The sequence below is a fragment of the Falco biarmicus genome, chromosome 2 (assembly GCF_023638135.1).
Source record: "Falco biarmicus isolate bFalBia1 chromosome 2, bFalBia1.pri, whole genome shotgun sequence".
Lineage (NCBI taxonomy): Eukaryota > Metazoa > Chordata > Aves > Falconiformes > Falconidae > Falco > Falco biarmicus.
Window position 1 is genome coordinate 14,815,902 of NC_079289.1, and position 22,954 is coordinate 14,838,855.

The 22,954-nt window shown below is 37.1% G+C and overlaps 1 protein-coding gene across 4 annotated transcripts in view; it reads left to right on the top strand.

Moving 5' to 3' along the window:
• Positions 1 to 12,237, top strand: part of CNTN5 (contactin 5) — a 678,174-nt gene extending 665,937 nt beyond the window's left edge. For all 4 annotated transcript variants that reach the window (XM_056329576.1, XM_056329574.1, XM_056329577.1 and 1 more), the window contains 4 exons: positions 5,392 to 5,578; positions 6,030 to 6,142; positions 7,536 to 7,704; positions 9,337 to 12,237. In XM_056329576.1, coding sequence (XP_056185551.1) covers positions 5,392 to 5,578; positions 6,030 to 6,142; positions 7,536 to 7,704; positions 9,337 to 9,440 — 573 coding nt within the window. In that variant the 3' untranslated portion in view covers positions 9,441 to 12,237. The remainder of the gene's footprint in view (positions 1 to 5,391; positions 5,579 to 6,029; positions 6,143 to 7,535; positions 7,705 to 9,336) is intronic.
• Positions 12,238 to 22,954: the final 10,717 nt, after the last annotated feature.

Below are 22,954 nucleotides of genomic sequence, written 5' to 3' on the forward strand. Positions count from 1 at the left end.
TTTTCATGTCTCAATTTGTATTCTGCCTGCAGTCACCACAGCGGTGACAACCACCTATATGGTCTTCACATTTCCTGGCCTTTTATCAACACCATTATAAAGGTTGGGGGTGGGGGTGGGGGGGTGTGGGGAGCTATTTTTATAGCATTTGAATGTTTGGGCTGTAATCAACACAAATGACAGAACATCTACTACATATGGACAAGTTCGCAGTGACCCATATTCACTCCAGCCCTGTCTGTACTTTGTACTAAGGAGTAATGAAAGGCAAAGTAACTTGTCCAATTTCACACTGTCATTGCTGAAAGGCAGTGTTAACTGTTATGTCACATGAGTTTTATGCAAGGTTTGCTGTAGTCATTTGCATCTTCCAAAGCACATATTATTCCTGACTTCAGTACAGGTTTGTCAGCTGTCCGCCCGACCTTACTAAACATATGCCAGCTATACACTGTTAAAGTAGCTTGAAAACTTTGCAGAATGGTAGAAAAATACAGTGTGCAGTTCATACTTATTGTTTAGAATCCATAACCTGAAGGTTATAAAATCTATTTCAGCCCTAGGCAATATTTTCTTTGTCACTCAGTACTGGTAGGGAAGAGAAAAAGAAAGAATTACTGGCTAGGAGAAAAGATATTTCTGTTTTCTTTTTTTCTTTCCCAGAAAACCAAGGCTAATAGCTAAGTATAGACCACAAAGCTCATGTCTTTTTCATTGGAATTTGCCCAAGAGATAGGAGCTTGATTAACATAATCAAAAGATCAACTTGCAGAAAAAAAGTATAAAAAATAGAAAAACTTGACTGCGATTTTCAGAGACAATTACTTCACATAGTAACTTGTTTATATTATATTCTGTCTTTTCAAAGATAAATATTCAAGTTTTTTCTTTTTCTTAGATGTACTTTATTTTTGCAGTGGAACAGAAAATCACTTCTATAGGTACTGTATTTTTTTTTTAATTCAGTGAATTATACCTTGACATAATTTAGAAAGAGCATATAGATGTTTTGACCTAAGTCTGGTAAAGCAGGACATAAAAAAGGAACTGGTGTTTCACCAGCCTGAATATCACTGCACCAGACCTTACTTTTGGAAGGAATGAATTTTTCCAAACACAAAATGAGCCAGCCATTGGATAGTTTGATATATGAGCCAATTTTGCTTATGAAGTTACTCATATGTTGACTCAAACCCCTCTAAAATCCTGAAAACTATAAGCAGGATTTTGCAGCAGAGCAGTGCTACTGCTCTTCAATTCCTTAAGGTATGGATCAGGATCACACCCTAGATGTCTCACGGGGGCCGCAAGAGAGCTGTAACCTTTGCAATGTCTGTATCATGAACAGTTTGTTACAAGATTATTAACTTTCTACTACCTGAAGTGAGAAACCTAGATAATTATTGATTTTTCATAAGAAATTTTTGCTAGATATTTGGTAGTCCTCAAGATGAGGTACAATATCAGTTTTCATCCCATGTGTGCACAGGACTGTGGGAGAAGAAAGTACCTGAGGAAAGAGGTGGAGGATGCAAGCTACTCCAGAGACGACCCCAGAACCTAGGAGTACTGAACAGTGTTTTCTTTCTTCTTTTCAGTCAACATCTGTTTTGGTGTGAGGGAAGGAACTGAGGCTGTTCGACCTTTTTGCAGGAGTGCCTCATCTTGTTCTGAGAGACAGTCACACAAATGTCTTGAGATGATACAAAAAGCACCTCTTCTCCTGTCTTAATTGCTTAGTTCTACTGTTGCACTAACATTTGCATGAATTCCATATGCCAGTTCAAGGCACTGATAGATTTTCTGATAATGATAATTAAAATAGTTGTTATGAATTCTGAACCATGGTATGGGTTTTTTTCAGGGCTAGTAGCAGTTCCTTCAGCTCACTGCTCTTCGTCCCCTAACAATTTCTGAACTTTGAGATCTCTTTGAGTTCATTTTCAGCTACATAGGTGCTCTTAATGTTGGTAAATCATCAGAAAGCCCAGGAAAATTTGTGTGTTTCACCCACTTTAATTCATCCTACCTAATTTAGGCTCTTGCTTGATATGCCTGATTTGTAGCTTTAGCTCTTCATGGCCAACAGAAAGAGTATGTGGACAATAACTCTGACTACTGAATTTGGAGAAGGCAGCCTGCAATTAGATCAGATTAATTTATACCAAAGTATGCACACCCTAGAAACCAATTTGGGAAAAAGACTAATATTATTTAAGATATTTTTTAGCCTAAAACTTCAAGGAAGTGGTCTGTTAAGTATTAGAGGTAGAATCTTTAACAAATCTTTAACGTGATGATTTACTTTTAACGATTGCTTAACCCACAATCAGGACAAAGCAGGTTACATGTTCCTGCATCTCCTCTATTCAGTTGTCTAAATATCATTATTGCTTTCTCTCCAGCAAAAAGACATAGGTTTCTGGGAATCAGATATCAAAGCTTGTTATGCTTTGGCTAAATGAAAACCAGCAGGAAGACCAGCAAACATTTAAAGCCTAACAAACAATAATGCATTAAACAGAGCAAATGTTTTTCCCCCCTTTTTATTTCATTTTTCAAATATGGGCTACTCTTGTGATTTATGCTTCATGGTGTATCAATATTCAAAGTTATCATTAATGAAAATCTATTCTAAGTGTGGTAAATCCCTTCTGAGCAGTATAAATTAAGGTTATAGAAAATAGCAAGATTTAAAAAAAAAAAAAAAACAACAAATACACGGAAATGTAAATAAACAAAACCTCTCTTTTAAGAATTACATCCACCACTTTTAAAAGCCAGCAGTATCTTGATTCTGTTTCAAACTGATGTAAGTTCCCCCAGCATTGACCTCAGTCAACAATCATTAGTTCTTTTTTTTTTATAACCACTTTTTCCTTTTGTTCATTTGGCCATCAACAAATGGATGCATGCATTGCAAAAGAAAGAAAAAAGCATGTTTTGAGATCAGGGTCCAAACTCACCTGGCAAAACTTTAAGGGGAATTGTAAAAGTGGGAACCAAACACTTAAGGGCTTTGAAGTACAGAAGAAACTGAGACAGAAGCATTGCCCAACTGTGTTTCATGCTTTTGGTGCTTGATACAGTATATCCATCCCCCCAAGTGATACAGTATATCCATCCCCCCAAGAATACTCCTTTGCCAAAGGGGAACAGTGCAGCAGAACTGGTAAGGAATATGCTACGGTTATTTTTGCAGACTTCACACGTGCAAAATATAATTAGCATCCAATGTGATAATGCCTTATAAGCAGTGGTGGAAACCATTTCCAAACATACAAAAAGTATCAAAATGGATGAGCTATGCTCCTAGCTTTCCTCCACACTCACAAAGTAGATACCTATGTAGTTCTAATACCAGTCTTTGGAAAATCAGGTTTTCATAAATTCTTTATACTAAAAAAGAAAGCTTCAGTGCAAAAGCTGGCAGGCTGTCTACTGTCTTGCACATTGCATTCACAGGAGATGTGGTGTGCCCTGTGAATAAATAACAAGGCCTATTCAGCTACTTACGATTTTGCTCCTGGCTTTCTAGAACCAGGATTTCACTTCTTCAGTTGCTTTTCCATCCTTGCTACTCTCCACCTGTGCAACCTTGGGCAAGTCACTTTTTCTTTCTGACCATTTGCCTCTTGGATACTCAGAGAGCTTCACTAACTTAACTCCAGGACATACATGTTTGCTCACTGCCTGTTTGTACAGTGCCTAATGCCATGTGGCTCTCACCACTGTAGTGTCAGTGTCACGTTTGTAAAGATGCAGTCAAAGTAAAATGAAAGGAATCTGACTACCCAAGAGATAATAAACATTGGAGGTTCAGTCCTACTGTGTGAACAAATGGTTGTTTATTCTTTTTTTCTTTCCAAGAAAGATGTGACTAGGTGTTATTTTACATATCAATAGGGCTGGTCAAGCATTCAGCTAGCAAAATACCTCAGTGAATCACACATTTCAGCAAGTGGTGACTACGGCTAGATTTGCTGTCTAAGCTGTAATTAACCTAAGAATTAAAGCAACAGCGTTTTAACATGAGATAACACAAGCACACAAAAAAGGTACTTAGATTAATTTTACAATTGAAAAAGCAGACTTTGAGTCAGCACAAACTGATACACCCTAGATCAAAGTTAACAGAGCCACTTTACTCAAGTGAAGATATGACCTTAAATGTGTATTTTTGCAGCCAGGTCTTTCTAGACTTTTTTTTTTTTTTTTTTTTTTTTTTAATATGGCAGTCCTAGTGCAATTATAAAAGGTCAGCATTGTACTCATTGGTCTTATTTTCCTACGAACTACTTGGGGTTTTTTGGTTCACCATTTTCTGGGGTACATTCACAGTAGTGCGGTATTGTCCATGACCTTTCTCTCAGAGGAAAAGTTATCTAGATATAATGTGAATAACTTATTATGAAATAACCAGCTTCACAGAAAAGGTCAAAATGTGGAATAAATGCAAGTAGATCTCAGCAGAAATAACGGTAAGTTGAATATAGGTCTTTGAATGGCACATCAGTGACATCTCCTGTTAGGGAAAATAGGGCCCCATAAGAATCACTTTACTTGTGTAGGTCACCTAGATACATTAAAAAGACAGTACTGCATTTTTCCAGTTATGCCCTGCAAATACTTGATACCTGTGGAAAGAGACTAGTCATCTTCCAAGCTCAGCTCTATAACCTCTCTGAGATGATGATAAACTCAGTGCACATACCAGAAACACAAATTAAGAACCACCAAAGATAATTTATGGGGTTTATGTCTGAAAAGGAAGAGTCAAACATACTATCAAAATTGCAATTACCAGAGACCTGTTTATATCCAAGAACTAAAAATGAACCCACTTCCTTTTTTTTTTTTTTCAGATAAGAATTTTTATGGTGAATGAAAGATTTTCTTTGGTGTTCTGTCATTTCCTATTCATTACACTTATAAGAAATCTCATGGCTCTAAGTTGCACAGAACCAGGAGGGAAATATTGCTCACAGCACTTCTTGACTGATGTGGTCAGAGCTTTCCAGGGTGAAGGTAGATATTCTGGTGATCTGTCAGAGGATGAGCTCTCCTTGAATTCTCTGAAATACTTTTGACTCCCTGCGAATGTTCATCCTCTGCTCTTCCATCTTGAAGTTACATCTCCTTGTGACAGTCCACAGTAATTCAATGCGTTTCAGGTAATACCATGCTATTCTGACTCTCACCATTTTGAAGGAGTGAGCGTTGCTTGGCTCTGAGCTTAGGCTGCAAATCCACGTGTTTAAAAGAGCCTGATGATCAGACAAAAGGCAGAAACTGCAAAAAGACACTCCACAGGATAGCAAGTATGAGCATCTGGAATCATGAGCTTAGCAGATGCTTATATTAATCTTTCATTTGGTTGCTTGTTGGCAGGTTGGTTACTGGAAGGACATGGAACAGGAGGAAGCAGCAGAAAAAGTTAAAACTGAGGGAAATGAGTCATCCATTCTCCTGACAGGATTAGAGGGAAACACATTATATCACCTGACGGTGAGGGCGTACAACACTGCAGGGTACGGACCACCTAGCGCTGCTGTGCATGCAGCAACCAAGAAGTCCCGTAAGTGATCTCACTACCTTTGCCCAAAGGGAGAAGTCAGGGAACAACCTCTGCCCCTCTTGGACTTTCATTTAATAAGAGTATATAATAATCAGGAATAATGTATAGTTTTGATTCATGGCTTTGCTTTGATATTCGGACATGAATTCATATGACTTTGCATTCATGAGAAAGGTAATCTTCCTAGAAAACAAGGCTTTTTTAACAAGGGAAAGAAAAGACTTCAAGTTCATAAGCTCTATGGAGCTTATGGGGTGGGCTGAGTAAACATGCTGCAATCTATTAAATGACAATTCTGGTGGGGGAATAAAAACAAACTTGCAAAATTCCAGTAAAGCTGGGAGCCTGCTAACACAACCAGTTGTAAATGTAACAAAAGATTGAAATATATATTATTTTAAAGAAACTACTTATAAAACATATTTATGCACATGTTATTTTTTGTTCTTAGCTCCCAGCCAAGCACCAAGCAATATTATGTGGATACAGGATGGCTCTCACGTCTCTCTTGGGTGGGAGCCAGTCAGACCTCTAGCTAATGAATCTGATGTAATGGGATACAAGGTCAGTGCTTCCTCTTCCTTGCTCACCTTACTCTCTTCCAAACAGCTACTCCTTTTCCTTGTTGGCTTTTTTTCCCTTTCTTGTTTTTCTTTGTAAGTGAAGTATGCTATACAGTCTGTCTGCAACCAGTTTTCACCATGAAAAGCAATAAATGAAATCGCAGAGAGTAAAATATCCCAACATTTTCTGTGTTGTGATTTTCAACTGATTATAAGCTGGTTAAGCTTTGTATGAGGGGATCAGTTCATCATATCTGACTCAAAAGTGGCTATTAGTAAGACAGCCTGCACTGAAATTCCTAGTAACACTTCAATTTAATTCTGTTTGCAGTAGGATTTAAAGAAATGCAGAAGAATAAGGCATCTTAAAATGGCATTAAAATTAATATTTTTATTGACCAGAAACACAAGTACTCTGGTTTGTTTTGTGATCATGTTGATGATGTTCAACAATCAGTGATGGTAACATCTGGCATTTGAAATTTTGAAGTTTTAAAGAGTAAAATCCAGATTAACTCTTAAATAACAAGCATTAAAAAGCAGTGGAATTCACTGCAATCTTTTACTTCAAAGCAGAATGATTTCAACATTTTTAAATGGGGGGAGGGATTTTTTGAAGGATATATACAATCATTTCTATGGACTACAACCTGATACTCCCTCTGATACATCAGGGAATACCACCAAGAAAGTGTAAAATGGTTCAAATAAATCAGAAACTGGACTAACCTTTATCAGAACAGTTGAGATTCTGAAAATGTTGAGTGTGTACTTTGGTTTTTTACTCCTCTCTAACCTTTTCAATTTTGTCTGGGAACAGAAACTCTTATGCAGAAGTACCCAAAAGACAGCTATGTGCTCACTTGCTTTCCTCCCACATGCCATAAGCTTGTATTCAGCTTCACAGTAGATGCAGGGACAGATGTGAGGTATTCTCAGCTGACTTAGCCAGCTAATTTAAACACAGTAAGGACATTATTTAGGGCATTTTATTTACATTTGGAGTCAGTTCTTGAACCAAAAATGGAATATCTACATGATAAATTCGGTGATAAAAATTTGGATCAGATGGAATCCAAAATACATTTTGAAGAAATATTTGAGAAAAAATGTGTAACACCAAATGCTGCAGAGGGCAAATGCTATAACTAAGCTTTGGATCATAATCAATGTCCTTTCACGTTCATTAATTGCTAATATACTTTGCTATTAATGTTTTAAAGTGATTCAGGGGAGGGGACAGTAAAAGCAGATGGCTGTTCAAATGTAATGTCAAGAAATCCTTAATGAAAGCATGAAACAGTTGACATGGCAGTGACTGAATTAACTACACAAAATGTCTGATACATAACTTGAATGACCACTATGACCACAGTCTACTTTATTGACCATAGGTATTATTTAGGCAAGAAGGCCAGAGCAACAGTCAAGTTATAGAAACACAGAAAACCTCTGCGGTGGTACTTCTTCCTGATGTTGGTGTCTACATCATTGAGGTCTGTGCAGTCAGTGAAGGAGGGGATGGAACTGCAAGCCCCCAGATCAGAGTTCCATCTTTTTCAGGTAAGGTTTCATTTATATTTGAAAAAGTGGTAATTACAGCAATGCTCATTACAATAATCCTATTATTCTCTACCTGAAAAAAAGTTCTCGAGCTATTAGATAAAATCATTAATCAGAGTCTTCAGTTCTATGCTGAAACAAAGGATTCTAGTGCCATTTGAGATGCTCAAGTGTATCTGAGGCACCCATGTGGGGCTGATGAACAAAGCAGAGGATTTACAGGAAACCTCTCCTTTTCTAGGATAACACCTGGAAATCTAATTGAGCTGCAGACGTCTACATGTGCACTAGGTGTTTCAAATAACATTATGGTCAGCTGAGATATAATCCATACAGACTGAACAGTGGAGCCTAGAGAGCAATTCAGCTGATCTTCTGAATTTGAATATTCAGACATAGGCACAAAGGGACATCTGAGATGTCCTAAGGTATCCCAAACATTTGCACAAAGCCGGCAGATGTGATGCGGAACATAATTGTGGACCACCAGCCAGAGATGTACTAACACAGCTGAAATGGCATGCATTTAGGCAGCTGAACTCCATGTATGTGCCTGCTTTAAAATAAGCTGAATTTCTCTGTAGGTTACATTGACTCCCTTAGGTAGATACTACTTTATCAGATTATTAACATATTACAGTATTAATATATTTTCATGAAGTAAATTATGATGTCTAGCTTCTATTTCCTCAGTTACTGCAGTATGTTGAAAGAATCTAAAGTATCAATATTACACAGGTAAGAAGGGGATGGAAGCATTAGTGGCAAGAACAACCAGAAAATAACATTGCCTTTTGCCTAAACTCAACAAAGCATTTTAATTCTGACTTTCTGACAACAAACTAAAATTTTACTAAACACTGTTTTCTAGTCCTTAAGAAGTAATATCCAAAAGGCATGAGCTTGAAACTTGGATCTAGACAAAAAATTTCAACTCCAGTCTAGTCACAGACTACAGTGTTATTATCAGAATGCAGAAGACACCAACTCCACAGAATATTTGTTTTATGTATTTTTTGAACTATAACTCCAGCCCACAAAATCTTTAATTCCTTCAATGACCTGATAGTTTTCTTATTAGACTTTGCGCAACAGACCAGTTCCACTTAGGACAACTGTCCAAAGAAACCCAGTCTGGTTCCCTTCCCATACTGTAATCTGTTGCCACCGCCAGCCCATAGCACATTTCCCCTTAGCCTGGCTTCTTAAAGGACTGCTGGGCTACTGGGCAAAAGCCCACTTTTCGCTCTGGACAATCAAGATCAAGGGCTAGCTTTCCTTCCTTGTTCCAGGAAGAAGATTTGTGATTGTGACTCAGGGCATCTTCTGCAGCCTAATTATTCTGAGGGATTAAGGCATAAAACCACAACTATTTTTTTTTATTTCCCACTCACTTGCAGACTGAATATGAGGATTCAGCATACAAGTCGCTGTAGATATCATCATAAGATCCCTGATTTCCTTATGTCTGCCTAGGAGTCTATACCGTGATTGCAATCGCATGGTAAACCATTGCCTAAGTTAGGTTTTGCTGAGTGTAACAGAATACAAGTTTGGGGCAAAATCTAGTACCTAAATATACTAAGACTGTTTGTGTCACTTGCTCCTTAATTACTTTCCTTCTCATTTCAGGAGGAAAAGTAACAAGTGCTCAATCCACCTTACATGTGTTGTCTACTTCCTCGTCCTCTGTAACATTGCTTTTGGCACTGATGGTTCCTTCAGCCTCGTGGTGAAGACTGCAGACTTTGTTGTTCTTGTTATTTGTTTGCTTTAACTTGATGACACCAAGGGATTGAGTTTTATGTCCGTGGAGAAACTGGAAACCCAAGCTAATGCTTAAAGACCCATAGAAATGCCTGTGGTGCACTTAGAGGAGTGTTGGAGACACGGTCAAAAATTCATCAGGTTTTTTTCTCTTCTTTATTTGTAAAAGTCTTCTGGGGAGGGGACACTTCTTGGGCCAAAAATATGCAGATTGTATGTAATAAACTTTTGTAAACAAAGGTAATTTCTGTCAAATGAAACGTACTTTCCTTTTTAAATATGTTTGATTTTGGTGACCCCAGTCATGTATCATTAGGTGTTTTTAACAGTGGTGTCTAGTACAGTACATCTGTTTGCTTTGGGAAAAAATCTTTTTTTAAATGTAGAGCAGAGTTTGATACAGCATTGTCAGATACTGTTCTTGCATCCCTATGGCTGGCTGTTCCTACTGATGAGAGAAAAATATGGTTTAGATACACAGCCCACTGCAAAAGTACAGAGACTTTCTTCTGAAAATGTATGAATATGTATTTCATCAGCAAAAAGAATTGTCAATACAGTACTAGACAGCACACTCAGAAAGTGGCAAAATGGAGCAGAAAAGTAATTTATTTTATTGCAAGGTAAACAGAAAATGGTTAAACACAAACCTAAAAGGAAACAAGTTTGCTTTTTATCAAATACCACATGATTTAAAGTGAAATGAATAAAATATTTATTTTCAATAGCAAATAAAAAAATCAAATCCTTATGCATATGACAAAGAAAACTCCACTGGTCATTTAAACATGATATACATTAGGGTGCTAAGTGGACAAATAAAAGCAATGCAAGGAGATAAAGCTACTTTTTCCAACCACTTCTCAGTTGTAACGTTTTTTCCTCTGTGTCCATTTTTTAGTAACATCCTGTGCTTTATATATTTGGCAATCAAGTTGAAGTATATATGAAAGCATATTATGGAGACAACATTAACATTTTTTGGAATGTAATCATTCACATATATAGACTCCAGTAGATATATTTTGGAGAATGCTGTGTCTGAAAAAAAAATACTTGGATACGTGCTACTGAGTATCATTTCAGTTATTTTGCTAATTGGCTCTATTTCTATAACTCACTAGAAATTATTCTTGTAGAGACTGTGCTATCAGTTTTAATCCCACTTTTTGGTGTACCAATTTTTCACTCAATAGACATTTTGGACAATTTTTTTACATTTGAAGGCCTTTCCACATATTGGTACCTGAATCAAAATGATCCCCAGGGTATATGGTGTGCATGTTTGTACAATTATGATGTGCACGGTGTTATGAGGGAGAATGTTTTACTACCATGCCTTGCCTGGGAAAAATCAAGTCAAAAGAATTTAACAGGAAAGTCCTAATACCATAGTTCTAGCTGTCCATCCATATAAAAGCGTTATGCAAATCTATTTTGTTTGATGGGTTCTGGGTCTAAAATGCTATTATTTGCCCTGTCACTAGCAAAATAATACTTGGATTTTAGCTAGTACACTCTAACTGTGCTCTTTCTTAGCAGCTTTAAAATAGTAGCCAAGAAAGCACAACACAGATCAAATGCTTGGTTAGTAAAAGCTGACTGATGATTAATTTTTTTTATTTCTCTTGATTGTTTTATCAGTAAAATTTTCCAGACATGGTTCAACTCAAATCTTTATTACCCACTAGTATTTTAAATAATTTTTAAAAAATAAGTTTTAAATTTACTTAGTCACCATGTTGCTAGGAAAACAAAGGCAGATAGCTAGCCAAGCATAGAGTGTAGGTGTAGGCAGGAGACCTTCTATATCTCTGCTTCTGGAAAAGCCATTGAGATCAAAGAAAGGAAGGTGGAATATACTTTGCTGATAAAGCAGACTCACAGAAAATAACTACCTGCTGTTGTTTGTAAAACAGCAGCATTGCTACTTGCAGAGAAATTGCATTAGCAAGCCATCGTTTTTTTGAAAGGTTAAATAAACAAGAATAAAGTGATGAACCAAAAAGCAAAATGGCTATTTTATAAATTATTTAGGCATAATTTCCTCTACTTTTTATACAGTTGTTTGTCAATGCAGTTCCTTTCAGAGTATTCAAAAAGGTTACAGTCACTGCTGGTGGCATTTTTGTTAAACAACTTTCTGAATCAATAAATGGCTATGCTTTATAAGAAGAATGGAATTTTGGTAAGGAGGCAGAGCTGCATCAAGGTATATCTCAATCTCTAATATAAAGATACAAACAGAAATACTGAACATACCATCAGGTAATGTAGTCGTATTGCAGGGACAAAAAGGGTATGTTTTATATTCAGCATAAACAGAATATGTATTCTGCATCTTAAATATATTAATAAACATGTTTTAAATGTTTAAGTACCTATGTATTACCTATTTGTTGCTTTGTAGAAGACGTTTCCTCATCACGACATATTAGTTTTTAGTTGCAAAGGAAAGCTCTTTCCTTTTTCATGTAAAAGATTGTAATAGTGCAGTCTAGCATCACTAAGGAGACTGTATTTTTGTATAATGACACAAGATCTCTTTGGAAAAAATAATTAGAAAGAAATTTTGTTTGTAGAGCAAAAAAAAAGGATACTGTCTTGGCCCATATCAAAATGTTAGATATATTGTATACAATCTGTATATATGCTATATATAATGATATATACAATGTGGAAGACACAGTAATATAATAGTTCCTGTGTACTGTTCTTGTAACATTAGATCTTTTTAATAAACAATTCTCTTTTTATTGACTTTTATCTCATCTCCTGTCATCTCCTGAATTATATTCATAGAGGACAGGGTGGCACAATTTTTTTCAATTCCAGCAGCAACATTCTTTTAATTACAGGACTTTCAAGAAGAAAATGAGGAATCTGCAATAGTAAGTGTGGGTAATGCAGCCATTAAAATCAAGTAATTTTTGACATCACTCTAATTTCATATGTGTGTTGATTTCCCTGGATAGATATTACTTTTATAATTCAATAACTGAAAAGTGCAAGAAGGCTGGAACTCTCAACATGAAACTATACCCAACAAAAATTGCAAAATAAGTATGCAAATTAGCTTCAGAAATAAAAGCTTTCTGCATTAAAAAAAAAAATCATGAAAATGAGTGCTTTATAAGGAAGCCATTAAGGGTAATCTTTTATATACTGAAGCATTTTATGGTTTCTGGGACCTCTCTGGTATGTATAAAGTTCTTTCAAGTGTCACCAACACCCCATGGCTGTGCAGGCACAAAAGCACAGTGTGGCCATTTCATGTTCAATTTAAAAGTTTAGTTGTTTTGTCTTACATTTGAAATACTTTGTGTAATAAATTGCAACAAAAAGGAGGAAAAAATATGTAATAATGGATGACCTGATTATAGCAAATATTTTTTCTGGTTTTAGAGTTTTGAGTTGGAGTGATCTCCAATCACTTCTTTATGAAATGCATATTTATAGGGGAAAATGACTTTGCAACACAGTACGAAGTCAAAAGGCCCATTTTGAAACTAAAAATATATTGCCACAGTCACCATTTGAACTGAGACTTCAATTACAAAATGGTTATGGCTTAAACAGCATATTATATCAGGACTTCCATTAAATTAGTTATGAATGTCACAGAAAACTGTAATGACCTGGTTTTGCTGACATGGAGAACTGTGCATATTGAAAATCCATATCCTATCAGAACTTCTACCAAACTGCAGCCCACTCCTGCCCTTTTATGGCCATCATCGCAGTTCCTCTGAAGATAAAAGTCATATTCTTTCTTAATTACTTCCTATGCTTTTGAGCAAAAAGTTGTCAAGGATAAGAGAAAATGAACACCATTTTATTACAATAGGTTAATTGGCTTTAGGCTATTATAAACAGACTCCCTAAGCATGCCAACACACAGGCTGCTTCCAAAAAAAAGGTCTTGAGTTTGCTGTAAGGCTTTTCTCTCAATGCCAGTAAAGACAGACCTGAGCACTGACTTTGCCTTTATTGTGGTTCATATTTTTAGTACTCTAAACTAGGTAATAATATTGTATATATGTTAAATACTCACAAGCCTAGATGAAAAATCTGTCGAAAATTCTTCACCGGCAATTCCAGTATTCACATTACTTATTACAAGGTTCAGCTGCTTAAGCAAACTGGTACAAATGTTGAAATGTGCAGCTGTTCTTCCTTCCTCTGCTCCTTTTCTACTGTCAAACTATTAACTAAGCATGCCAGCTTGTATAAGAATCCTACCTATCACCAGAAGAAACTGATAAAGAAATCTGTGATGCTTTTTGTTCATCTTTTAATATGATGAAATAGATACATCTAGCTAAAGAAAAATACCCTTGGTTATGGTATGTTTTTTCTTCACTTTTAAGCTCAAACTCCACAATTCAAAAAAAAAAAAAAAAAACAAAAAAAAACCCCAAACAGAATAAAAACATGAAGGTCTTCCTGAAAGATACAGTTATCAAGATGAATAGCAAAGGCAGGCACTATATGTGCTAATCACAAATAAAGGTATTCAGCCTATTTTGATTTTAGTACAGAAAATAAGATGGGAAAATGCATCTATTTTCTTTCAGTAACAGAAAACGTGAATAAAAAGATACTGAAGGTATTTGAAGCATATCTGGGTCAAAGCTTTAGCAACTTCAATTTTACTCTAAGCTGCATTGCTCTGATGCTTGGCTGAGCAAGCATTTCCATTTCATAATGACACCATCTCTTATCTTTTACAAAAGGGACTTTTTAAGACAGCATAGTAAAACAGGGTAGTCCTGGTATTCCTTTAAAACTTCGCCATGTGGAGCAACTGACTGACTTAGAAAAGAAGCCTCAATTCAGTTGCTTAGTTTTGTATAACTCCATCCCTTGGTTGAGTAATATATACACCCAAACCTATCATTATTTTGGAGACAGTCATTCTAGGTGATGGCATTTTATATGTATGTTTGCTCAAATTAAGAAGTTTCACATGTGCTTTAAGTGAAAACACTGAACACCCACTCTGCTGTGACCACTGCATTATATTCTATTGGCTATCAGATGATCAGCAGAAGTAATGTGTAAGCCTGGTCTTAGCTCTTTTCTAATATGGAAAGCAAAATGTTGATATTTTTTTTTAAGTCCTATTTTATTTTAAGTCCTATTCAGGAAAACCCAAATAACCCATGGCACACTGAGTGCCTCTCCCACCCCCATTACAGAGACCAAAAAGTAGCATTGCACCCTGCCCTACAAGACCCTGGGCAGCCCCTTCCTCCTCTGCCTACCCTGTCCTGTGACAAAATGCAAAGGGATATGTGTGTGCATGGAGTGGGGGCGGAGGAATGGGAAAAGGAGGAGCAAATCCATGGGCACAGTTCCCCACAAGGGTGACCTAGAGTTCACCCAACCTCTTGACCTTGCAGTGTTTGCCTTCCAACAAGCCATCTGAAAGGACAAGCCTTTTTGCCTTCCAAACATAGGAGAGGAAGCATTTTTCTCCAGCTGAGAAAGATTGCACTAGATCACCCAAAAAACCCTAAGCTGCATTGGGTTACTATCTGTCAACAAATTCTGACTTTCTCCAAGGAAAGGAAGCTAATCCCACAGCTTTTGAATGGGAAGTGAAAGGAATTTCATCACTACAAATTTCTCATTACAAAAGTATTTGAGTACCCAGAGTACCCACAAAAGAAAGTATCAGTCTTTAATGCTCTTCACAAAAGCTTTGGCCATGAAATGCAGGAGATAAGGCTGGCAGGTTATTGCAGCATGAGAAATAGGCTTGCAGAGGAGAAAATTTAATCAGATTTCTAGATCATAAATAGCTTGAATATTGCTGGATCTTTGTGAGTTTCCTTTGCAGAATAGCAGTCTTTCCTTTTTGATCATTTTTTATTAGACCCCAAATTTTCTTTAAAATTTCTGGTTTACTTAAAAGCTACAACACTGGAAGTCCTTCAGCACAAAAGATGTGCAGCATCTTAAACCTTGGTGTGACTGCATATTAGCAAACATACCCTGTTTGCTCAAGGCATAGCTATTCCCACAACTCTTCCCTCCACCAAGAAAATATTTACCATCATGAACTACAGTGAGGTGGTGAGGCATTTCTGTTCTTAAATGGCTGCTGAATTCTTTCTTACTTCTAGTCAAAGAGTACAGCTGTTAACCTACTGCAAACATCTAAAAAAAGGTGAGAAAAATAGGGAGGAAAAAAAGCCCCAAAAGCCAGCAGGTTGTCTTGTATAGTGCAGCAAACAAGCCAAACCTAAAATAAAACTATGTGACTTGGATAACCCACTCCATCCAGATGATGTGAGGGTGTGGGAGGTCTGTTCCCCTGCACCCCAACCTTAATTTGTTAAATCTCAGTAGGGTAGGATCTGCAGTGCCATAACACCTTCTCATAAGGCTCTTGGCAAGATGTTATAGAGGAGGAATGCCAGCCAGGAAAAGGGAGCAACAAGCTTTCTGTCTGTTCTCTGGTTGATGCTCCCAGTTTTACAGATTTCAGAAGTAAGATGAGATGTCTGGACACATTTATATCTCCTTTGAACACCTAAATCTCAAAATGGTGATGATATTAAGCCCTTTCAGATAATTAAATGGCAAATAATGTTGAAACATTCCAGAAGGACTGCACAAGACAGAATGAGAGGGGAAAAAGTTGGCAGCAAGTATGTTTCAGTGCCAATAAATGTGAGGTTGAAGCAAATCTAAACTTTACTAACCTCATGCTGAGTGTGGAACTGTCAGGTGAAAGTCAGGGAAAGGGACTTGGAATAATCTTAAAGGGAGTTAGAAACCCATGCCTTACCATACAGCAGCTGTTAGAATGTAAAAGTTGTGTACCTTCAGGAAGGTTATTGAGACCAAGATGAAACACTTTCCTGCAAGACAAAACTTTGGTTTTATCACAGTACTGGTACTATGCACACTTCAGGTCTCCGCAGCTCAAAAAGGACGTAATAGAAACAGCACAGAGAAAGACAACTGAAATGACCAAGGGTATCATCTAGAACATCTGCCACCTTGGGAGAATCTAAAAGGATCAGGACTCCTGAGTGGAGACACGTGGGCAAAGGATAAGAAGCTATCACACCCCAGCTTTCTCTCCCATTGTTCTCTCCTGTGCAATGGTCAAAGTGCCAAAGAAGTCTGTGAAATACTGACTCCCAGACCTCCTGCTCTTCCTCTTTGTAGTCTGTGGAACTTTGCTTTAAATTCAAAGTTAAAGATCTTGTTTTATCTGTCCAGTGAATACTGAGCTATTCACACAGAAAGCTCCAATATCAAAAAGATGCTGTTTCAGAATACCCACTGTTCCCAGGGCCAGATCAAATCTACTCCCAGACATGCAATACAAGTTAGAAAGAAAAGATCTTTGAGATCTGTGAGTTCCTCAGCTGGATCTTTAATTCATTTGCAGTAGACAGAATAAAAAACACATCCGACTGTTTTACAAAGGGGCACTCACAAGTACACATGGCAAAACTGTAAACGCACCCAGGATAATGAAACCGTTCCTTCCACATGGACATAAACTGTAGGAGCTGAAACTGGATCTCCAGAATCACAGTCCAGCATTTCAACCATTGATTGCCTTTAGATTGTTACTGTTATTGTTTTAATTATTACCATTAGGTTGTAACCTCATGGTAGTGCTTGTGGGCCATCTTTGTTGCCTGTTAATAACTAATAAACTAAAGACTGTAAAAGAACGAACACAAAACTGTGCTAAGGATCTTCCTATCCTTGCACCATCTCTTAAGCTAGACAGAAAGCCTGCAAAAGTTTTAGGTAAGACAGCAGAGTAAAAGTGGATATCTATTCTTACTCTTTTATAAGTACCGTCACATTTAATACCAGACCATCAAAAAATGGGGGAAATTAAAATGCAGCATTTTTCTCTTTTATACTGAATACACTAAGTGGAATGATTTTGGTATAATGTAGAAAAGATGTCTGATTGATGTAGGTTGCAATTTTAAAACTTAGTTTTCTGCTTCTTGAGTACACACATACTCACTAATTAACTTGAACAGCAGTTTATAAGACCAGTTTTGACTCTGCCCATTTAATGAACAAAATCCAATCAAGCATCCTGTTAGTGTAAATGGAAAATACATGTCTGCAAGAATGATAAATAACTGATTGCCATAGTGATTAGCATAATGTGCCTCCTGGGAAGTGATTTGGCATTCAGCTCTCACTAACACTTTTTAAGGATTGATACAAGTCTTGGTGTGCTTTGCATTGGACTTGCAGCTTATTTAACTAGGAAGACATCTTTCTAGATCTGGTGACTGACACTTTCATTTTAAACTGTTACATTTCTGTTTATAAGAACATCAATCATATTTTTCAAACTGTTGCAGGTGTTTTCATATAAAACCATTAAAAAACCCCCACATTTATTTTTAGTGGTCCCAGATGCTCCAAGCATTATAGCTGAGCTAAACTAGCTTCAGTAAAGCTGTTGCCAACTCATAGTTAAACAACCTAGTGACTTCAGAGGCTGTTTGTTCTACTCCAGAAGTTTGTCGAGCCACGGTATACTTCAACTAACTGGGCTATAGAGACATCCCAAAGCTAAACACATCAGATGATACCCTAGAAAAAAAAAAACAAACAAACAAACAAACAAACAAAAAAAACCCCACCAAACTATTCTGAATGCAATTGAGGTAATTTGAAATGCTACTAACAGAAAAATGGGCAATTCAGCTACTTTCTTTAGATCCTTAGTTTAAGTTTCAGTACTGTGCTTTAGTATATTGGTCCATATTTTACCATAATAGCTTGTTCAATCCCTTCAGATACAAAACAAATCTGGAAGGCTTTGCAGGAGGCTGCCATGCCTGTCACAGAACTGACTGAATTGTGGGCAAAGCTCCTCCTGGACTGCAGGATCTTTGGTCACTAACTCAATCTGAGTTAGTAGAGCTGCATCAAGTGTTTCTTCCATCTTGCATCTTTATGGGGTCACTTCAGCTTAAAAGAGTTGAGCTGCAAATAAATTCCTTTGAAATTCTGCAAGGTAATACAAAAGCCTTGAGTTAACTGATTAGGAAAAACAAGCAACTCATATATTCAATCTACCCTACAAATGTAAAGGAGGCACAGATTCCAGAAAGCACAGGGGAGAGGAAAATAACATCTCAAACCAGCAGAGATGCAGAAAGAGCTAAAAAAAATCCAGGTGTTTGACCTGCTCCTTGAACTCCTAAGAACAGACACTGGACTATCATTCCCAGGAAGCACCCTATATAAATAAAAATATTGCATTCAGTGTTTTCAAAAACGTGCTATCTCCTCAGCAGCACCTAAATATGAAATGCAAACTGTTAATTCAAGGAACCCAGACAGAAAACTGGGATCTAACTGATCACAAATATGGTGGAAACAAGAGTGAGAAATGCATGTAGAAGAGAATAATAAAAGAAACTTTAAAAAACCCACTCTTTGAAAGCACATAATTTTAAATCTCAGAAACTGCAATATACTAGCTGAATTTTTTTTTTAAAAAAAGGAGTTCCCACAAAGAAGGAATTAACTTAGATTTCCTATCTGCCTAGTGATTTAAAATGTTTATTGGCCATTCTTCCATTATAAAATATTAATGGAAGACACACACGGGATTCCTACATGATCCTGCCTGCCAGCGCTTCTGTCCTTGTTGACTGTACGTCTCGCTCTAAACTGTTGATCATAGGAAGGAGATGTCAATAAAAGGTTCCTTCTGTCCATGGCCTCTTCCATGCCTAAGGGTGAAGACTTCTTCACCCACCAATAATTCTGAACTGACTGAAGACAAAACCCTGACCTTCATTCTGACCCTTAATAACAGTGCTAACCCTAGCAGCTGCTGAGGAGCTGCTGCTTCCCATTTAGCTGTATAGTTCCTGCATAGCCTTGCATGACCTGCTTTGGGAATATAAATGCCCACGCCACCCTAAAGCACTCTGTGTAAGTCTGCTTCAAAGGCTTGGAATACTGAACCTGTTTTGAAGGGCTCAGTTTTCATAATTCATAATATCCTAGAAGGTTGCACCTTCATCGCAACCCTGGGAAATATCTTCAGATGTGTTGCTTGAACAGCAGCTTCCCTGACTGTCCGCTCAGAATACCGCAGAATGGCTCACATGCAACCTAAATATGTTCATGTTTTGTTATGCAGACATGAAAAAGAGAGATATTACACTAGTCTTCACTTAGCCAACATTTATAAAAGTGTCCAAAACAGTGAAAAGCCACCACTGACTAAAAAAACCTCTTCATATATGCACAAAGGCATTCATTACATTTCAAAAGTTAGTATATTTTAAAGAGGTGAAGGCACAAAAATTCTGGGCCAGGTTTAAGTTTAAAATTGATTCTACAATTTACTCATTCACTTAAATGATATTTTTTTATTTGAATGCTTTTAAGGAAGTCAACAGAAGGAGAGATGGAAAAGAGTTAATTATACCTGGAGAATGGAAGAACGCACCAGTGGGATAGTTACCTGCCATGCTTTAACCCCAGCCAGGAACTCAGCACGCAGCCACCGCTCACTCCCCCCACAGTGGGATGGGGGAGAGAATTGGAAGAGATAAAGTTGAGAAAACCCGTGGGCTGAGATAAAGACAGTTTAGTAGTTAAAGCAAAAGCTGCGTAAGCAAGCAAACTAAACCCAGGAATTCATTCACCACCTGCCATGGGCAGGCAGGTGCTCAGCCATCCCCAGGACAGCAGGGCTCCAGCACGGTAATGGGGATTTGGGAAAACAAACACAGTAACTCGGAACATCCCCCTTCCTTCCTCTTCCCCTGGCTTCATATTGCTGTCCATGTTACCACATGGTATGGGATATCCCTCTGGTCAGCGGGGGTCAGCTGTCCCAACTATGTCCCCTCCCAGCTCCCTGTGCCCCCCCAGCCCACTTGCTGGTTGGGAGAGTGACAGGCAGAAAAGACCTTGGCTTTGTGTAAGTCCTGCTCAGCAATAGCGAAAACATCTCTGCGTTACCGACACTGCTTTCTCCACAAATCCAAAGCATAGCACTATGCAAGTTGTTATGAAGAAAATTAACTCTATCCCAGTCAAAACCAGCTCATTACCATAAAGGGAAAAGTCAGCATAACAAGGACAAAGGCATGAAAAAGGCTACATACCAGAACATTCCTTCTGATAATGTAATCATTTAGTCACAAAGTGGTCTTCCAAAGTGGCCTTCCCATACCAGTAAACATCTGAAATTAAATTAAAAAAAATAAATAAACTGTATTGAGACATCACATAAAGCTGACAGTCTGATGTCAGTACACACATGTATAAAATCCAATGGATTGAAAAGAGAATAAAAGCAAAACAAAGAAATTCTTAATCTCCAGATTACAAAGAAAGATAATTTTCCACTGCCAATAGAAGAAGACCACTTCTCTTAAGGCTTTCCAAAAATATTCTATGCAGTTTAATGAATAATTTGGCATGTTTCAGGTCAAACAGATTTTCTGAAGTTACAGGATAGAGTCTAAAATGCTTGTGGCTTCTTTTGTCCTTAGCTTGTACGAACCTGTAGCTTTTATAACAGTCATTGACTGAAACATTAAGCTGAAATAATTTCTTTGCTGCAGTACACAGCAATAATGTTGGCAGATCTTACACCTTCAGAATGATGCTCATGTCTGGCACTCACGTTCAAAGCTAGGAATATTTTCTATTATATTTTTCAGTTAAAATGGACATAGTCTAGCTAAAAAGAGTTTTCCATTCAGTTTTGTAGTGTCTGCATTTTGGCCCAAGGGTTCTTCCTTATATTACAGCAGCAAAGAAGTAGGAGTTTAAAACTTTTCCTGTGATGTAGTGGTTGTATATAGAATTTGCATTCATCATCAAGCACACATGTAAGCATGTGTATGTGTCTGAAGTACCTAAATAAATATTAGTTGATATTATCATTAGGGTTTCTTATCTTTCCTTGAATTCCTTGAAAGAGTACTGCTTAATGCATGATTTTACAGTGCCTAATTAAGCAAGAAGTGACTAGGATAGATGGTGACCTTTTTGAAGTTATTTCCATATGTAACATGTTGCATGAAATGCGAAACTCCAGCTCCTGAAAGAAACCTATCAAAAAAAAAGACTGTTCTCTTTTATACTACCATTTCTAGAATGCTGTGTAAACGACTAGGATCTTTAAGGCAAAATCATACTGTGTGACATTTCATTTTTCATAACCTTTTCATTCCATGAAAGTATGTTTTTAATGGTATAATCCTTGTAAAATATTAATGATCTTGCTGAATGTGAAAAAAATTATAAGGCAATATACTCAGCATCATTTATAAGAATATTTTTCATAAGTGCACTCCAAGTAGAGAGAGACAATTCTACTGTAAATGTGAAATATTCAAAAAGAAATGTAAAATAAGCTGTGATTTGTGTATCATTTCATTGTGTGATTAACTTGAAAAATAGTTCTACGTCAAAGGAAATGTCAGTGAGCTTTGTAAAGTTTTCAAGTAGGGCCCAATTCCGAGTCGCAATATATCTATTCTACGCAGAGATTATTTTTGACACAGAAGAAAATTTTGAATTATCTGTCTTATACTTAAAGCATCTTTCACACTGACCTTGCAAAGATCCTAAGTATACATCCTATAATTGGGTGCACAGAATTCTGATGCACAGGTAACAGCAAACAGGTTTCTAGCACATAAAATCGGTTAAAGAGGAAATTTTCTGATTTTACATATCAATGTAAAGGTCATTTCCATTGCGGGGGAGGGGGGGAGAAAGATTCCCCTTATTTCCCAATTATTCAAGCTCTACTGCTTTGTTTTATTTCTAGGAGGTTTAAGAAAGGGAAAGGAATTACCTGTGATCATGAGAAAAAAATTATTCTGCTTAAGGCAGAAACTTGGAAATTCACCACATAGATTTCCTGTTCTTTTTGTAACTTTCCACCTCTCCTTTCAACAAGTCTCTTTCTGTAATATCAGATTCTGGTGCCACATGGAGAAAGTACGGAGTATAGAAATTATATTTACTGTATAGAACACATGAGATTGTAAATTTATGAAAGATTATGAGAAATTCTTGCTGGGATGTCATGGTTGGTATAGCTATTTCTAAATTAATATCATACGAACAAGAATTTATTTCTTCCCCTTAGGTGAAGTGACCAGCTCAATGTTGAGAGTCAGATGACCTTCAGCTTACCTTCAGCTGTTTCCACAGAAGATGGAATTGATGTAGTAATATTCCCTACAAAAGTACAGACAAGGGCAGAGGATGAGGGAAGGAAATATTTCCAGGCAGTCATAGAAGAATGTAAAAACACTCCTCCAGAAATCTGTCATGAAAATGGGAAAAAAATAGCATCTTATCCGGGAACTAGCCAAATGTGCTTATAGCATAGTCTGTGTAAAAGTATTTTACCTGGTAAGCCTCTGAGGCATCAGGACCACAATCTACTCTTGGGAATATCAGAGACAATATTGACTGATTAAATAAT